This window comes from Pristis pectinata, chromosome 15 (genome assembly GCF_009764475.1).
Source record: "Pristis pectinata isolate sPriPec2 chromosome 15, sPriPec2.1.pri, whole genome shotgun sequence".
Lineage (NCBI taxonomy): Eukaryota > Metazoa > Chordata > Chondrichthyes > Rhinopristiformes > Pristidae > Pristis > Pristis pectinata.
This window is the reverse complement of record NC_067419.1, coordinates 35,647,653-35,667,223: the sequence shown is the minus strand read 5'-3', so window position 1 is coordinate 35,667,223 and position 19,571 is coordinate 35,647,653. Positions and strand designations below refer to the sequence as shown.

Genomic DNA, 19,571 nt, shown 5'->3' with positions numbered 1-19,571 from the left:
GACCGCCCAAGTTTTCCAGGGCATGAGGCAGGCAGCATGAAAAAAGAGCATCAGGTGGGGCTTCCAGCCATTGGAGGATATGGTGCCATCCCACTGTGACCCATCACTCAGGAGCTTGGCCCTAGCAGAGCTCTGGCACCACTATTTTTACACTTATTTGCAATATTGCAAAAGAAAACAACAAACGAGTTCTGCTCTTATGATTGGTATTTACTTTGCTATCTAAAGTAAGTTCAAATATTTAGCTCAATCATCAAACTCTGATAATACTGGCTCCTATCTTAGAAATGACAAGCAAATCAGAAGAAAGAAAGAGCAAATAAGACAGGGTTGCTATAATAACAGCAGTTTATTCTTTGCTCTGTTATCTCAATTGTCTTTGCAATTATTTGCTGCTCTGACATTCCTTTGGAAGTAACCACGAAACGTGTGGACTCTAAAAACTTTGGTGGAAAATATATTGGTAATGATTATACAATATTCTGGTAATGGTTAAAGATTGGCTGGCACCAATATTACTCCACCACAGTGAAATCCCAATAGTCTGACACCCTTGGCACTTGGGTGATGCTGGACTGGCAGATTTTCAGGACTAGTGGATTTTACACCAATTATACCCCAACACTTTTTAATTTACATTGAGTCATAAAGCAATACAGCACAGATACAGGCCCTTCGGCCCAACAAGTCCATGCCGACCACAGTGCCCACCCATCTTAGTCCCAATTTCCTGCATTTGGCCCACATCCCTCTAAGCCCCGCCCCTCCATGTACCTATCCAAGTGCTTCTTAAATGATACTATTGTACCTGCCTCAACCACTTCCTCTGGCAGCTCGTTCCATATACTCACCACCCTCTACATGGAAAAAGTTGCCCCTCAAGTCCCTTTTAAATCTTGCCCCCTCACCCTAAACCTATGCCCCTTAGTTTTGGACTCCCCTACCCTGAGGAAAGGACTGCTACCATCCACTTATCCATGCCCCTCATTATTTTATAAGATCACCCCTCATTCTCCAATGCTCCAAGGAATACAGACCTAGCCCGGCCAACCTCTCCCTATAACTCAGGCCCTCTAGTCCTGGCAGCATCCTCATCAATCTTTTCTGTACTCTTTCCAGTTTAACCACATCTCACGCGTTACACAGTAGTGTAATACATTTTCAAGTGAACTCAGCAAGTTTAAAAGGAGTGGGAAATACACAAGCACTCTGGTCTCCGGCTCTGGCTTCAAACCGACCCACGTTCCAGACCCCTGGCGTTTAGGACCCTGTCGCATACCCAGCCCAACCCCAGCCGTACACCCCACTCACACTCTGGACCTCAGGCTCACACTCCAAATGAATGATTGAGCCAAATGCCAAACTGTCAGGATTTCTGAGCAATCGCATGCTGGATTATCAGCATCTTACTGTAATCAGAAGCTGGATATAACAGGAGGAACTCAACAGACTAGGCAGCATCCGTGGAGAAAAGCAGGCAGTCAACATTTCGGGTCAGGACCCTTCTTCAGGACTGAAGATAGGAAAAGGGGAAGACCTTTTCCTTATATAGGAGGGAAAAGCAGAGCAGTGATAGGTGGACAAAAGAGGGGAGGTGGGCTGGGCACAGGGTGGTGATAGGTAGATGCAGGTAAGAGATATTGATAGGCAGGTGCTGGGAGGAGGGGAGAGCAGATCCATCGGGGAATGGGTCAAAGGTAAGGAGAGAGAGGAACAAAAAAGAGGTAGAAAAAAAGAGGCTGGGAATGGGAAGAAGAGAAGAAGCATGTTTGGGGGGGGGGTGTTTGTGGGGAAGGGGGGGTAGGGTTTACCTAAAGTGGGAGAGTTCAATGTTCATGCCGTTAGACTGCAAGGTTCCAAGATGGAAAATGAGGGGCTGTTCCTCCAGTTTGCACTTGGAATTCTCTTGACAGTGGAGGAGGCCGAGGACTGTCGTATCAGTGATAGTGTGGGAGGGAGAGTTGAAGTGACTGGCAATGGGGAGATGCAGATCGCACTTACGGACAGAGTGCAGGTGTTCTGCGAAACGGTCACCTAGTCTGCATTTGGTCTCACCAATGTAGAGGAGGCCACACTTGGAGCACCGAGTGCTGTAGATGATATTAAGGGAGATGCAGGTGAATCTCTGTCTCACCTGAAAGGACTGTTTGGGTCCCTGTATGGAGATGATGGAGGTGGTGTAGGGGCAGGTGTTGCACCTATGGCAGGGGCAGTGGAAAGTTCCCAGGGTGGGAATGGGATGGGTGAGGGGGGAGGGGGAAGGAGTGAACTAGGGAGTTGCGGAGAGAGCGGTCCCTGCAAAAGGCAGAAAGGGGTGGGGAGGGGAAGATCTGCTTGGTAGTGGGGTCCCATTGGAGATGGCAGAAGTGGTGGAGAATGATGTGTTGGATACGTAGGCTGGTGGGATGAAGTATGAGGACAAGTGGGACCCTAAGCCAACAGGCAATCCCCAACCCTCTTTCCCACAACCACCCTCCCCAACATGCTTCTTCTCTTCTTCCCTTTCCTAGCCTCTTTTTTTCTACTTCTTTTTTCTTCCTTTCGCTCCTTACCTCTGACCCATCTCCCAGTGGATCTGCACTCCCCTCCTCCCCCGCACCTGCCTATCACTACCTCTTACCTGCATCTACCTATCACCATCTTGTGCCCACCCCGCCTCCCCTCTTTTGTCCACCTATCACTGCTCTGCTTTTCCCTCCTATATACTGGGCTTCCCCTTGTCTTCAGTCCTGAAGAAGGGTCCTGACCCGAAACGTTGACCGCCTGCTTTTCTCCATGGATGCTGCCTGGCCTGCTGAGTTCCTCCAGTGTCATCGTGTTTTTCATCGAGATTCCAGCATCTGCAGTCCTTTGTTTCTCTGGCTGGATATAACACATGGGAGGCTTCAGCTGACATAAAGCAATGACACGTTGGAGGATATTGTGTATAGTGCTGCAAGAGGAAGGGATGTGTCGAGCAAAGGTCAAGTCCTTTTTACAAAAGGCAAAGGAAAAATTAGCCTCAAGAAACCTGTGGAGAATGCTCTGACAAGGCTCCAGACAGCAGCTCCGAAGTCATATTGCCAGAAGCAGGTTGTCTGCAGAAGGTCCATGACTTAAGGAGATCAGGGTGTTGAAGGGAAAAAAAATAAGAGAAAGAATATTTCCATTTTAAGAAAAAGTTTGAAGGTTTGCCATTTCAAACAACAACTTAGTTTATCATGAAGATCAGTATTATGAGAATTTTGAAACCAACCCTTTAACAAAAACAAGAGAATTGAAATAATTCCATTGTCAGTTATAAATGATTTGACTATTTCAATGCCCATTTTATTGTCCTCCGGGGAACTACACTACACTGTCTAACTCCACTGCATCCAGACCTCCACCCAGCACTCCTGTCCTTCCCAGTCCATTAGCTTTTCAGCCCTCAGCGCTTTTGCTGCTTTGCAGGATACTGCTGCCACAGCATCACACAACCTTTATATTGCTGCATTAACTCCTTCCGTCTCTCCCACCGACAGGGGCAAAGTCTTCAGCTATCTTGCTCCTATGCCCAAGGAATCTTCACCCAAATTCCTTCTCCTTTCCATATCTCTCCTCACACTTGACTTTCTCCTAAAACCCATCTCCCTTTGCTTATGTCCGATCTACACCTTGGGATGTTTGGTCTTGTTGAGGCTGCTACTTGCTGTTAATGTTGAAGGGACTTTTTTTGTGTGTTGGATGTAGAGAAATTACACTCTTCAGATCAGAACATCTCAAAACATTTCACACAAGGAATTCCTTCTGAAATGCAGGGAGCATTATTACACAAATGAGATGTTTTTTTAAAAGGCCAAGATTCTAAAATAAAAAGCCCTTGTTTAGAGATCTGCAGGTGAATATCCATGTTTTAAAAGAAAGGTTGAAAGTTCTGAGCTTATATTGATAAAAGAAATGTATCTGGAGTATTGTATGTCTTTGTTATCTTTCAGGGGGTTCCACAGCAACAACATACAATCAATCCCTGAACATGCATTTTCTGGTAATCCAGCACTTATAACAATGTAAGTTTGCCTACAAAGTTCACTTTTCTAAACTAAATCTGTGGAATTTGCTGAAATGTAGCTTTACAAATATCTTCACGGTTTAAATTATTGTTCACTTCTTTAACAATTACCATTCAATAGAATGAATGCAGTGTGAGAACTCAGCTCTTGAAACATATGACTGCAGCAACATTGTGTGTCTGACCACCTGGCTCATTAACAAATAGAAGATTATGGGAGGAATTCCTGATCTCCATTCAAATCTCACTCCCATCATTTTTAGGAATGTTGATACTTTTTCCTGTTTTCAAATATCCATTTCTTTTACAACAGTCCTTTATATACCTTTGGCTTGTATCCTGTTTCATTTCTGAGTATATTTTCTGACTGTTTATTTCAGCAAGGCGTTCTGCTTATATTTCCAAAAGTTTTTTTTAATCTGGCTCTCTCACGTCTTGGACCTGGAACCGGGTAGCCTTCTCTGTTCTGCCTCAAACCCATGAACCCTTTCCCTCCTGCACCAGTCCTCTATCTGTGGGATAACTTTTACTTACTTCCCCCTTCTTAAGCTGGCGAGTGTGAGACACTGGAAATGATCCAGGAATGACCATCTTAGTGACTGACGTGGTGAGCTCCTATCAGCCTTCAGAAGGTGGAAAGTTTCCTGCTGTTAGAGTATCAGGAATCCATTGGTTTTACTCTCAAATTCATGCTCTTGTCCTACTAAACAAAGAGAAATTCTGCCGCTCGTTGTACTGTGTGGAGTTTGCACATTATACCTGTGACTACATGGGTTTCCCCTGGGAACTCATCTTCTAAAGATGTGCTGGTTATTAGGTTAATTAGCCACCATAAATTACCCTGACTGCAGGTGGGAGGGCAGTTGGCGGACATGTGAAAGAGAATATTTAACAGAGAAATAAGTGGGGGAATGGGGTTGATGGGAATGCTCTGAGAGCCAGCATAGACGGTGTGCTAAATGGCCTCACTCTCTATCTTAGGAAAGATGGAAAATGAAATATCTATATCAAAGTTATGATTTCAGCATGGGCCATGTCATTTTGCTGTTCTATCTTCCGTTCCAGAGGCTTTGCCAACCATCACATGATGTTTTCTCAGAGCATAGCACTTAAGACTCCTGGTCACAACTAAATTTAAAAAAGTCCACCTTAAACCTCTGGCAGGTGAATCAACTCTCTTGACTACCTTGGGTAATCCCTTATTTCATTGTTCTGAAGGCAAATCTCCTCTAGCACAAATTTGTCCATCACCAAGTCTCCATCAGATCATTCCCTGCACCCTTGAGAAGTTTCTTTCTTCTTCCTTTCAAGATGCTCAGCCAGTTCTTTCTAGATTACCCTTGTCCTGAACTACCTCACTCTTTGATGACTAAGAGAGAGCAAACCAGAAGTCATCTTCCAGTATTGCAGAGTCTGTTCAGCTGCTGCTTAGCACAGAGTTCTAAGGGATTAATTTTACATCACTTGGTGAAAATTACATTGACCTTGGATTTACTGTGAAACTCTAATGCTCTGCATAGTTGCTGTTCACACACATCCAGATAGTTCTCTGTGTTCTGCTCTGGGCTACAGTGGTTAAGTACTGAACTAGCATCCACATCAGCTGGGGAATTTAAATTCAAGAACTTAAACTGATCTAGAATAAAAAGTTAGTGGTCGTAACTGTAGAATTACTGGATTGACATAAAAACCCATCAAGTTCACTGATGTGCTTCAGGGACATTCATTCAGATCCAGTCTGGTCTTCAGACCCACAAGGACCAGGAGGCAATTACAGATGGACCATAATGCCAACTTTGCCAGTGACATCCATATCATGAACAAATTTGAAAATGATACAGTATTTACCCGAAATTCAAGAACATCCTGTCCTGAGATACCGTAATGCTGGGCTCCTGAGCCAGACCTTTACACTCTTCTGGCTTCTTGCAGCTGGGTGCAGAGTTTTTGTAGCCCATCTCAGTGTTACGATGGCTTAACTTGCAAAGGTTGGCCTTTCCAGTGAAGCCCACATCCCGTATATGGATAAAACAAATAATCTAAGTACCGCAAGAGAAAGCTACCATTCAGAGAATAATCAAACATACTTCTTGTAGTAATTCACCACAGCTCAAACTGACTCAGAGATAAAGCACCAACAGAAACACAAATTTAAACAGTTCCTTCCACTCAACAGTTGAAATATAACAAATGAAAACTAAAATATATAAATTAAATCTTCAGGGCTCCTGGCCCAATTGCTGACACTTAGGTCAAAGGCTAGAACTTCCTGGCCTTTAATTCTACACCCAAATCTTGTATCTCAGCACGTAGGTGGGAACAGAACATGAGAGGCTTCAAGGTAACTTCCAGATCAGGCTTGACCACTTGGCTGAATTACTGACAACCCTCTGGCCTTGTGTAACAATGGCCTAGAGTGAATCACTGCACTTTAGGGAACTGGATGAGGAGAGAGATTTGGAGGAGTTTGCACAAATTTAAAGCAAAAGCAATTATTTAATGTACTTTGGTTTTCAGTTTCTTGGAAAGACTCCATGTGGTGGCTGAGACCATTCTTTGTGTGTGGCAGGGAATCATATTATGAAATGGCAAACGGACTCAAGAATGCACTGCAAGGAAGTGGGTGCAGTGGTGAAATTAAGAGGAAGACGTTTCAGTGGAAGAGTGGTCCCACACTTCAAAGCTATTGCCTGTTGTAGTTGCTATACAAGGTTCCTTATACATTAAGGACATATTAGATTGTTCCATTAAAAACATGTAGCTAGTAGAAGAGAAAAATATCATAAACATGATCTATGAAGTACTAGAAAGTTGACGATGATAAAACTTTATTTAGTTGTGTATATAAATCATCAGTAGTCCAATTTTGTTTGATCAAACATGAATTGCAAGCTTGTTGAACCAATGACCATTTCCAAGGCTCACTGTTAAAAACATTGATATGATTAAATGTTCTTTCTTTACAGCCACTTCTATGACAACCCCATTCAATTTGTTGGAAGGTCAGCATTCCAGAATTTGCCTGAATTACGCACACTGTAAGTATGTCTGTAAAATTAAGCCCTTCCCCCAATGGGATCATGTCTAACATTTACGGGGGACAAGATCTGTTTCTTAAACAACAAGATACTGGAGGAACTCAGCAGGCCAGGCAGCATCCGTGGAGAAAAACAGACTGTCAACGTTTCGGGTCAGGACCCTTTTTCAGGACTGAAGATAGGAAAAGGGGAAGCCCAATATATTGGGGGGAAAAGCAGAGCAGTGATAGGCGGGCAAAAGAGGGGAGGCAGGGTGGACACAGGGTGGTGATAGGCAGATGCTGGGGAGGAGGAAAGAGCAGATGCACCCGGGGGATGGGTCAGAGTTATGGGTCAGAGGTATGGAGGCAGGTGCCCCATGGGGGGGAGGTGCATCCAGATTCCAGCATCTACAGTTTCTCTAAGATCTGCTTCTTAAATATTGATCTGTTTTCTCATCCTAGCTCACTCAATGGAGCCACAGAAATAACTGAATTTCCTGACCTTACAGGAACCATAAATTTGGAGAGTCTGTAAGTTTGCCATCATGAAACTTTGAGTAATTTTATTCAAAATACATTTGTGACAGAAATCTGATCAACTAATGTATGCATCAGAGTAACAACTTTTACTTTGTCAGAACCCTGACTGGAGCACGAATTTCCTCTCTTCCGAGCACTGTTTGCAAGCAGTTACCGAATCTTCAAGTCTTGTAAGTTATTCATCACTCCATCACTAGACACTGCCTATGAATAATTTCTGGAATTATACCTGAAAAGGCTATAAGATATTCTAAAGAATTTCAAGAATTTTAAAACCGATGACCAATAGAATGCACTACCAGCAGAAGTGGTGGAGGCAGATTCATTCGGGACATTTAAGAGACTCTTAGATAGCCACATGAATCACAGAAAAACGGAGGGCTATGTGGGAGGGAAGGGTTAAATAGATCTTAGATCTTAGAGCAGGATAAAATGTCGGCACAACATTGTGGACTGAAGGGCCTGTACTGTGCTGTAATGTTCTATGTTCATCAGAATGAATTACTGTTTCTTAGCCTCTGCCAATAAAGAGGGCATGTATCATGTCCGGACTTTTTGGTACTGAATAACTGAACTAATGAACAACCGGACGTTCTTTTAAAGTGATGCTTGCTTTCAGTGTCTCATTTGCCTTGTGGAAGTATGGGAACTTGGGCAAGTTCTTCAGGGTTATGTACAAATTTATTATAGAAGAGACTCAGATGGAATATAGAATGATCTGCTGATGCACTGTTGCCCAGTTTTGCACTACCACTCAAGAGAAATATGTGCTCCATGTCTCAATACAAGTTCATAGTTTCTTACGGGAACAGAGAACATGAGAAAAGCTCGCATATTACTAAAGAGAGAAACTGTAGCTGGGAACAATAGTAGCAGAGGGGCTGCAATTTTGACTTTGTTGGCTGTTTTGTATCTTTCTCCATTTAGTTCCACTGAACTCAATAATAAATCTTCATTGAACTCAATGAAAATTGGGAGTGATGTCATGCTACCTTATAATTTTAATGCTCTTGGATTATTTGCCTTAGTGATTTCAACTGTGATCTTCACATTTAAAAAAAACTCACACAGCTTTCCCAACAATGCTTAGCTGTATCTGTGCTCTTCAGATGGCTTAAATGTATGATCTTATGTTTAACAGAGATCTGTCTTATAACTGGATTGAGCAACTACCAAGTCTCAATGGCTGTCAAAAGCTTCAGAAACTGTAAGTTAAGAAGGATGTGGGGTTGATGTAGGAAAGTGTACTGAGTTAAAAGATCAGCCATGATCTTTTTGAAGCGTAAAGCAGGCACAAGGGGTGGATGGCCCACTCCTGCTTCTATTTACATTTTTTATGTAAGCTTGAATCAGTTCATGATTAAGAATTATTTTATGCCTCTTTGCAGTAAGCATGAGTTAAGGGTTTATTTGTTAACTGAAGGTGCATGCAAGAAAAAAACACTCATTAGTATGTGCAGTAGTTTTCATATGTCTGGAATTCTCTTCCCATTAAGCAAACAAAATTTCTCCAACAATTGAAGTTTGATCTTTAAAATTCATTTCTCAAACCACTTCCATTTTCAGTGACCTGCATCACAACAAGCTTAATGAAATCCAGCAGGACACTTTCCGACAGCTCACTGCCCTGCGATCACTGTGAGTATTCCATGCTTCATTTCTCTGATGGATTTCTTTTAATGCCTTGAATAAAGTTAGGTTCACTTTGGATTCCAGTAAGAAAACAAAAATCTAAGTGCTCTAATCAAGCACTTGAATCACCAAGGTACGGAAGGCTACAAACCAAGTGCTGGTAACTGGGATCAATATCAGCATAGATATGGTGGGCTGAAGGGCCTGTTTCTGTGCTGTATGATCCTATGACAGGAATTCAGTTCACCAAATATTTTTAAGATGCTGAGGAAATTTGAATCCTCTAACAGGCAAATCTGTTTATAAAATGGCAGAATAATTTTTTTCTGGGTTTAGCGTTAAATGGGTCACACTTGCAGAAATACACATGCACTGGGGCAGAAATGGGCCCATTTGGACCACTTTCTAGTGTGCAAAATGGGTAAGAAAAAAGTGCTGGGTTTAGTAACAGGACAGTCCTCACCCATGTTGTCCTCTGTTGGAGTCCCAGCTAAGTTTCTAGGTGAAAAAAAACTACAGATGCCGGAAATCTGAAATAAAAACAGAAAGTGCTAGAAATGCTTAACAGGTCAGGCAGCCACCGTGGAATGAAAAACAGAATTAAAATCTCAGGTGAAAGGCCCTTCATTGGTTCTTCTGAGTGTTTCTGCCACTTTTTGCTCTTATTACATGCTAAGTTTGTAGAACATGTTCCTGAGGCATCCAAGGCAATGACTTGAAACTAGCTTATGTCGATTTAGGGACTTTATGTCTGCTGAAGGACACCGCTGGAGAATTTGTAAAATTTCACAGTTTTAATAAGGCCTGGAGGAGGAGTGTTCGAGCAAATCGACCTTCATTACAACTACGACCCCTCTAATGCCATCCCCCACCATGCCCCTGACCTTAAAACAGTAGCCACACTTCTGAAGTGCTTTGGTATCTGTAAGATGGTTTAGAATGTTGTAATATCATGAATGTAACAATAAGAATGCAGGATTTTTATTTATCTTATAACAGAGCATGCTTATGAACCCTGCACCATGTTTAATGAACTGACTGGTGGTGTTTAATGGAGAGGAAGAGGAAGTGAGGTCTCAGTCAGAGGTAGAAATAATTTGGAGAGGGTCATGCAAAAATAGTACGGAGGAGATGACTCGCAGAACCAAGTTTGCTGGGCTCAGCTGCTTGATATTTGTGGGCCCCAGTCCCCTCTCTGTAGAACTTTCCACCCCCACCGTCTCCCCATATTCTCAGATAGTGATCCCCCTCCGGTGATCAGAAATCCACTCCAGATCCCTAATCATTAGATTCATACAGAACAGAGACAGGTCCTTTGGCTCAACTCCACGTGGATGAGTTGAGCCGAAGGGCCTATTCCCATCCTGTACGACCTTATGAGTCCATGTCCACTAAATTAACAAAAAACGTTCGAAGTACTCAGCAGGTCAGGCAACTAATCAAGGTAAAATACTTTGGATATTTTTTTAATTAAAGGAGCATTATAAGAGAAGCAACATGCATTTATGTCGCACCTTCAAGGTGGCAAGATTTGACACCAAGTTTGACCAGGTGGTGCCAGAACAGGTGACCAAAGGCTTGGTCAAAGAGGTTGCAATGCTAAAGGATGGGAGGAAGGTAACAGGGAGGAAAGGTTAGGGAGGAAGTTTCAGAGCTGAGGTCAATGCATCTGTGAGCACAGCTGCTGGTGGTGGAGCAATTAAAACTAGGAATAGGCAAGATGCCAGGAATGGAGGAGTTCACAGCTTGGAGAGCGGGAAGGAGGTTAAAGAGGTAGGGAGGGGCTAGGTTGTGAAGGGATTTGAAGACAAGACTGAAAAAGAAGGTTCACCAGACCAGGAGCCAGCAGGGTTAAGGGTGAGCAAGACTCAGGCAGCAGAAATATTTCTGTGGTGTGGCAGATGGGAAGGCAGCCAACGTTGAAAACATCAGGTCCACATAAATGCAAGTTGCTCCACAAACTAGAAGTTCTCTTTTACTTCAAAGTACCAGTGACCAACACAGAACAACAGATTATTTAACAGAGATATGCTGAGAAGCATTAGCTCTGATCTGATAAAGTGGGGAGAGGGTTGCACTATGTACGGACACAGTGTTCAGGTCATGTTTCATTTGATTGATGGGTTTGTACTGAAATGATATAAAATATATAAATTGGCCTTAAGAAGGGACCCATAAGCACGGGGTTGTCTTCTGAGCTGTGTGTGATCTTTAGCCGTATTTCATTGCTGTGCAGTTCATGCTAAACGCACAAGATCCATTAAATATTAACTTAAGAATTCTTAGCCAAGGAAAGTCAAACTGTATTCTGACAGTCAAACACTTACTTTATTATTAAATTGAAGTTTAAGGTTTCAGTGAAGTTCCCAGAACAATTCAGTAACATCGTTGCCTTCAGGCCATAGTTCTGCATTCTGCTTTCTGCAATGTTCTAAGTGACTCTGGCAATCACAGTGACACTGATTCAGTAAACTCAATTTTAATGGGTGGAGATTGGATGATCAGCTGTTCAGTCTTTCCAGCAAGTGCCTCTGTGAAGTAGATTGCAAACCCCAGCAAATTATGGAGAGCCATTGCATTCTAAAGCTGAAAATTGAAGTGTACCCTAGCTTTTAGCCAATAAAAAAAAATGAAAAATAAAATCGCCAAAAGCCTACCTAGATTTTTTTTCTTTGCCAGTGGAATTTGAACTTGGCAATAAATGTAAACAGCAGAATTTACATCTTTGTTCATTTAATTTTAACAACGCTGAAAGTGGCTTTCACAAAGCTCTACTGACCAATCCCATTTGTGGGTGGAATGGACTGCTCAATGGTGTGACAGCAGCAAGAGAGGGCAGAAAGGTAAAAGTGGAATTGGGGGAGAAACCAAAAATGTTTGCAAGTACAAAAAGTATATGAATATTTTGCCAAAGAAATAGTTAAGGTAAGGGCCAAACTAATCTGTAATTGTTCATCATTACATGAATTTTGAATTAGTTCTATAGAGACCTAAAGCTGAGCACCTGGAGGGTTGATTTTTAGTAACCAAAAATACCCAACTTTGCCAAATTCTGACAAAAACATGAAAAACACACCCGAACCAAACGAAAAAATTAAAGCCCCTACCAAATTAAACACCAGATCAGATTGCTGTGTGTTGTACTGGTGCCACACTTTGGAAAGGATGTAACAGCTTAAGAGAGAGTACGGAAGATATTTACCAGAATAATTTTATGGAAGAGATTTTTACAGTTACATAGAGAGACTGGAGCTCTCATTTGAATGGAGGAGATTTGATGAAGTTGTTTAAAGTTACAAAGGGTTTGCGTAAGAGTAGATAAAGAGAAATTGTTTCCGACAACTGAAGGGTGAGTAACCAAAAGGCAGAGGTTTGTGATTTACCAAAGGACAGAGATGTCAGAAGGAAAATACTGTTTATCTAATAAATGATTAGGATTTAGACTGTGTTGCCTGGAGGGTATAGGATGTCAATTCCACAGGAGGAGTTAAAGATGAACTGGGTAAATACTGTACTAATAAGAGAAGAAATTACAGGGCTGCAGAGAAAGAATCAGTGACAGGAATGGGTGCTTTGGTCTTAGGAAGAGACATTTAGAATTAATGGCCTTCTTTAGCACTGTCTTGTGATTCTACAACATCTATACCTGCATCCTTACAAACATCCAGTCAGTGTCGAGGGAAACAACAAGCATGTATTAACGTTGAGAATGATGAGTTTTCACTTCTGTCAAAATGACAAAATGTTTACACTTCACTACTACACACCCCTCTATATCAGTATTATATCTTATCACACCATTAAATATCCACCTAATCTTTAATACATCATCATTCAATATTTCTGGTATTGTTAGATGGGAATATGTGGGCAAGGCCCCAAACCTCCTTGCCATTGCATTGATTTCAGTCTGAGTCTATTGGTGAGGACTTGGCAGCTCTGACAGTTACCCCTGAATTTCTGCATTTACATGCCGATACTTCAAATTGCTGTCAGGTTTTCTTTGCTCTCCTGAATGCAAAAATTAAGGTGTATACTTCAGATGTGAACATTGCCTAAAAATAAATCTTTGAAAATACAGAATAATCTTAAAGGTTTTTTATCAGCAGCCTGCTTTATGAAAAAGCTGTCTACAGAGGCCCAAGTTCATTAATAGTTTAAACAGTATTTGGTTTTTTAAAAATTTAAATCTAGCAATTTATTGTATGATGAATGCTCCAGAGATCCAGTCTGCTACTTGCCAACTTCACAGTGAAGCTGGTTTCAAATTCTATTGGAAAAACTCAGATCTTCCCAGAATGAGTGGAGGTGGCCTTCCATTTCAGCTCCAAGACATCTATTGGTGCTTGTTAAGTTTGTTCTTCATCAAGAGACAAACTTCGCTTGGGTTTAACATCTGAACATTTATTAAAGCAACAACAACACACTGGCTGCAACAGACAGGCTGGCTTGTTTTCCCGCTCTTTTACAGCCACTTCCTGTTTCCCCTATGTGACCCCCTTGCATTGCCTACTGGGAACTGTAGTTCTTTATTATAACTACATAACAACACATAATAACACATCTTCCCCCTTTAAAGAAAAACAAACACAATACTTTGTCCTTATAAACCTGCCAAGAACCCTTGTCCACTCAGCAGCTTTCAATCAGTCTCTGAGGTGGTTTAATGGTCCTTTTTGGTCTGGTACTTGTTTTCGCAGGTGGGTTGCTTTCATTTGCTGCATTACTGTTGGTGTTTTCCTGGGAACTCTGGTCCACATGTTCATTTTCTCCATATGCTGGCCCCTTTGGTGTAATGACAGGGGGCGGGTCACAGCCATGGGTTGGAGCTTGTGGTCATAGATCCATGCGGTTCCTCTTCAGAGGTGTCCTTCGCTCTGTCTGGATCTGGTATGAATGTGGATTTACTTCCTCTTGCATAACTCCTTGCATGGACCATGTGCCAGAATCATGATCTCGGATTCGCACTTGATCCCCAGGCTTCAGGACTGGTAGGCTTTTCGCTGTATTGTCGTGATTCCGTTTCTGCTTTTCTTTCCCTTCCTCCTTAGCCTGTTTGACCTTGTGTGCTCCTTCAGGTGTCAACAGGTTTTCGTATATTGGAAGGTTAGTGCGTATGCGTCGACCCATCAGCATTTAGGCTGGTGAAAGGCCGTTCTGCAGTGGCGCACTTCTGTAAATCATTAGACTTCTGTGGAAATCCTCTCGTCCGTCTTGTGCTTTCTTCATGAGGCCCTTCACCACCTTAACTGAACTCTCTGCTAGGCCATTAGATTTTGGGTGTTGTGGGCTTGAGGTTATATGTCAAAACCCCCCAAGCATTGGCAAAGGATTCAAATTCACTGCTCTAAAATTGTGGACCATTGTCTGATACTACTTCATGTGGAACTCCATGCCTCGCAAACACTGCTTTCAGGAACGTGATAACTGCTTTGCTGGACGTTGATTGCAGTGTTGCAACCTCTGGGTAATTGGAAAAGTAGTCTGTTACAACAATATGGCTCTTCCCATTACAGTCAAACCAATCCACTCCAACTCTGAAATACAGCCTGTCTGGTACAGGGTGTGGTGTAAGTGGTTCTGCTTGCTGCTTTGGTCTGTAGGTAAGGCATATTTCACATGAAGCAGTGGTCCAGCTGATGTCTTGGTTCATTCTTGGCCAGTACATCAATTCACGTGCTCTACATTTACATTTTTCCTCCCCAAGATGCCCTTTGTGTATCTTGCGTAGTGACACTGGAATCACAAACCTGTTCCCTTTGAAGACCATATCTTTCACTACTGACAGTTCAGCTCTGCATGCCCAATAATCCCGAATACACATTGGACAGTCTGCTGGCCATCCTTTCCATATTGTATCCTTGAGTACTTCCATTGTTTCTTCTGCCTCTGCTGCTTTCCTAATCTGCTCTGTTCTATCTGGAGATACTGGAAGAGAGGTGACAATCATGTCAACATAGGTCTGTATATCTGCATTAACCTGTTGGTCACTCTTTTCTGTCTTGTCGACTGCTCGAGACAACACATCAGCAGCAGACATATATTTTCCCATTGTGTAGATCATCTTCACATCATATTTCTGCAGCCTTATCAACATGCGCTGTATCCTCATGGGACAGTTATTCAGTGGTTTGGACATAATTGGGACCAATAGTTTATGGTCTGTCTCCACTTCAATAGTTTGCCCATAGATATACTGATGGAACCTTTCACATGCACATGTACTGACGAGAAGCTCTTTTTCTATCTGTGCATAGTTGGCTTCCGCGCTTGTTAAAGCCCTTGATGCATAGGCCTCAGGTTGCAATATGCCATCATGCTGCTGCAGTAGTACTGATCCAAGGCCGTGCCGGGACGCATCAGCTGATATCCTGATACACTTTTCCGGATCATAAAACTTCAGCACGGGCTCTTCAGTTAGGACCCTTTTCAACATCTGGAAACACTCTCCTTGCTCATGAGACCAAATCCATTCATTCTCTTGCTCAAGGAGTGACCTAAGTGGTGCTGACACTGTTGACAGTCGAGGGATGAACTTAGCCAGGTAAGTCACCATCCCTAAGAAACATCTCACCTCCTCTTTGTTTTGGGGCCTCTCCATGTTTTCAATAGCTGATGTCTTTCTTGGGTCAGGCTTCACTCCCTCTTCAGATATGACATGTCCTGTGAAGATCAGTGTCTTAACACCAAACTCACATTTCTCTTTATTTACTTTCAAATTGACATTCCTTGTCACGTCAAGCACTTGTCTCAGTTGAGTACCGTGTTCCTGCTTGGTGGACCTCCAGATGATGATGTCATCCATCATGGTCTCAACACCAGGTATGCCCTCAAAAATCATGTGAATGGCTTTATGGTAGACTTCTGGTGCGGACAGGATCCCATATGGCAGCCGAAGATAGCAATATCTTCCCTGTGGTGTGTTAACAGTACACAGTCTCGAACTTGACTCATCAAGCTTCATCTGCCAAAACCCAGACGATGCGTCGAGCTTGCGAAACCATTTAGCACCTGAAAACCGGGACATGATCTCCTCCCATGTTGGCAATTTAAAATGCTCTCTCTTGATGGCTTTATTGAGATCTCTTGGGTCTAGACATATCCACAATGCTCCATTTTTCTTTTGCACAATGATCAGTGAACTCACCCAATCTGTTGGTTCTTCAATTTTCTGTATGACATTCATCCGTTCCACGCGTGCTAGTTCTTGTTTAAGTTTATCTCTAAGTTGAAATGGAACTTTCCTGCATGCATGGACAACAGGAGCCACTACCTCATCTATGTGAATTTTGTGTACACCAGGTAAGCATCCGAGCCCCTCAAAGACATCTGCATACTCTTCCATGAGTATTGTGTGGTCATCTTTGGTAAGTGAAGCTACTATGAAAACTCTTTTCACTAGGTTGAGCTTTTCACATGCACTCAGACCTGATATTGGCTGTACTCCCTTTTCTACAATCAGCAGCTGTGATTTTAAGTGCTGCCCCTTGTGCTTAAAGGTCACTATACAGCCCTCTTTTACTGGAACTTTCTCTCCAGTGTAGCTTGTCACTTTTAACTTCACAGGGTAAATCTTACTCTTTACTGTGAGACCCTTATAATCATCCATGGATAACAGATTCACCTGAGCTCCAGTGTCAAGCTTGAATGGAACAATCCATTCTGTTTTACCAGCAGCCACAGTCTGTACAGAATCCACAAAGAATTCCTCCATTTTCTCATCAACTGTGTGCACCTTTCTCTTGTTAGCCCCAGCTTTGCAGCACCTTGCAAAGTGATTCTTCTTCCCACAGCCATTGTAGGACTTCCCATAAGCAGGACACATCTTTGGAATGTGTCTACCTCCATATCTGCTGCATTTGCTGTTTGAGCCTTCCTCTTTGCTGTTGCTTTCAGAAATGCCGTGGGAGCTGCTTCTCTGTTTTCACAGCATGTACTGTTGTGTCTGCTCTGTACAGCTCCTTAGCTTGTCTGCTGATCTACACATATTCATCACCTTTTCCAGGGTCAAATCTTTTTCATGCAACAGTCTTTCTCTGAGTCCATTATCTGGAATTCCACAAACTATTCTGTCTTTAACTAGTGAGTTAATTCACAAGACTTACTCAGTGTGTGAAGCTCAGCTAAGTATTGGTCGAAGCTAACACCTTGTTTCTGGTCACAGGAAAAAATTTATATCTCTCAAATGTGATGTTTTTACTTGGGATAAAATACTCCTCAAATTTTTCCATCAAGGTGCCCAACTCAAAAGCTGTCTCTTCAATTTGAAAGCTGTTATAGATGTCCAAAGCATCTTCGCCGATCACATGCAGAAAAATAGACGCTTTCAATTTTTCATCGTTCCTACCTGCTCCACTAGCAACTAAATATATGTTGAATTGCTGTTTGAAGCGTTTCCAATTATCGGTAAGATTTCCAGTAAACTGCATAGGCGTGGGAGGACTTAGCTTATCCATAATGGAAACTCTTGGCCGCTCACCTGAATCTCTCTTGGCAAATCCAGTGACTGCTGAACTTCAGAAACAATGTGCTCCCTCGCCACGCTGGCTGGCTCTTTCTCCGTCTTATTACAGCTTTTCTTTCGTACTTGCTGAGTCTCTTTCTCAATTGCACACAGTATTCATCTACTCTCTTGTTCAGACCTCACACCAACTTCTGACACCATGTTATGTTTGTTCTTCATCAAGAGACAAACTTTGCTTGGGTTTAACATCTGAACTTTTATTAAAACAACAACAACAGACTGGCTGCAACAGACAGGCTGGCTTACTTTCCTGGTCTTTCACAGCCACTTCCTGTTTCACCCATGTGACCCCTTGCATTGCCTACTGGGAACTGTAGTTCTTTATTATAACTACATAACAACACATAATAACAGTGCTAGTTGCAAAACGTCACCCAGACTACATGTTTATCGTGGTGCTTCCTTCAATTTGTTTGGGCAATTATGTATCCAGCATCCCTAGAGAACTGAATTAAAGTTAAGGTAGTAATGTTTAATACAAGGGCACATTAAATCAGGTTGATGCAGATCATCAACTTTTTGATGTTTATAAATGAAAATCAAACAAAAACTGCAGATGCTGGAAATCCGACATAAAAGCTGAAAATGCTGGAAGCACTCAGTATCGGTGGAAGGAGAAACAGAATTAACATCTCAGGTCACAGATGAAGGATGTTTGACCTGAAATGTTAATTCTGTTTCCATTTGATGTCTTTATTTTACTTAAACTTACTACTCTAAACATAGAAGTTTGAGTTCCTGAAGGAAAAGTATGATGGATGTACACCAAAATATTTTGAGGGATTTGATTGAAATTGTGACAGATTATGGCACAGAGAGGAGGTAATTTGACCCATTAAGCCCATGCTAGCTGGGTTGCCTCCACTTCCCAGCTGCTGTCCATTGGCAGAGAGCTGGGAAGTGTGAGTAATTTCTATTTTTTTAATTTCAGAAGTAAACTTTATTCATAAAAACATGTACAGGAAATATAACACAAACAGTACATATCTTTCTTTATATTAAAAGTGTCCAATCTATCAATCAGTGCATTCTATTTACAAAGCACCAATACCACTCAACACTACATCTGTCTGAGGGGGTGGTACACTGGACTCAGTCCCTCATTGTCCAACGGTGGCAGAACTTTAGGTGGCAGTCCATCCCCACAAATAACAGGGAAGTGGCCAGCAAGCAGAACACCTGTGAGAGCCAGGCGGCAGCAGTGGTTGCTGTGAACACTGCTGCCCTACGCAAGTAACATCGCAGCACCTTGAACCCAGTGCAACAGAGTTCAGTCTTTTCTATCCAACTTTAACAATCTCCCAAAAGGGTGAGTGCACCGTTCACAGAGGCTCTGCAATACTGGGTGGATGCATGGGGTGGGTGGATCAGGCCCCTGCTCCATCTCCCCATTCCAAAAACCAAAGGGACTGTCGGATCTGGTTATTTTCAAATCCGCAGGTTCTTTCAGGAGTCCAGGAATGAGTTGAAAACAACTTGGTGCTTCACAAAGTTTTATTGGAAAAGTTTAAAACAAAGAAACAGTCACAGAGCACATGGCACTAGCTTTACTACTAGGAGATGAGCTGAGACAAAAGGAACTAAAGATGATCTAGAGCCGATCCCCTGAGGATCCTACTTTAATACGTGAATTTTTAAGAGATTTGAAGATTCCCCAGTTATCTTTAAATGAGCGCTCTATATTAGATGCTCCCATTTCAGAGGAAGAAATAAAGAAAGTAATATTTTCAATGAATTTGGGTAAAACACCCGGACCTGACAGATACACAGCTGAATTTTTTAAATCCTTTTCTGATAATCTTGTTCCCTGGTTAGCCAAAATTTTT

The 19,571-nt window shown here is 42.3% G+C and overlaps 1 protein-coding gene across 1 annotated transcript in view; it reads left to right on the top strand.

Moving 5' to 3' along the window:
• Positions 1–19,571, top strand: part of LOC127578562 (leucine-rich repeat-containing G-protein coupled receptor 5-like) — a 138,256-nt gene that overhangs the window by 101,420 nt on the left and 17,265 nt on the right. Inside the window, exons 8-13 of the mRNA XM_052030711.1 lie at positions 3,957–4,028; positions 6,997–7,068; positions 7,512–7,580; positions 7,688–7,759; positions 8,731–8,796; positions 9,156–9,227. Coding sequence (XP_051886671.1) covers positions 3,957–4,028; positions 6,997–7,068; positions 7,512–7,580; positions 7,688–7,759; positions 8,731–8,796; positions 9,156–9,227 — 423 coding nt within the window. The remainder of the gene's footprint in view (positions 1–3,956; positions 4,029–6,996; positions 7,069–7,511; positions 7,581–7,687; positions 7,760–8,730; positions 8,797–9,155; positions 9,228–19,571) is intronic.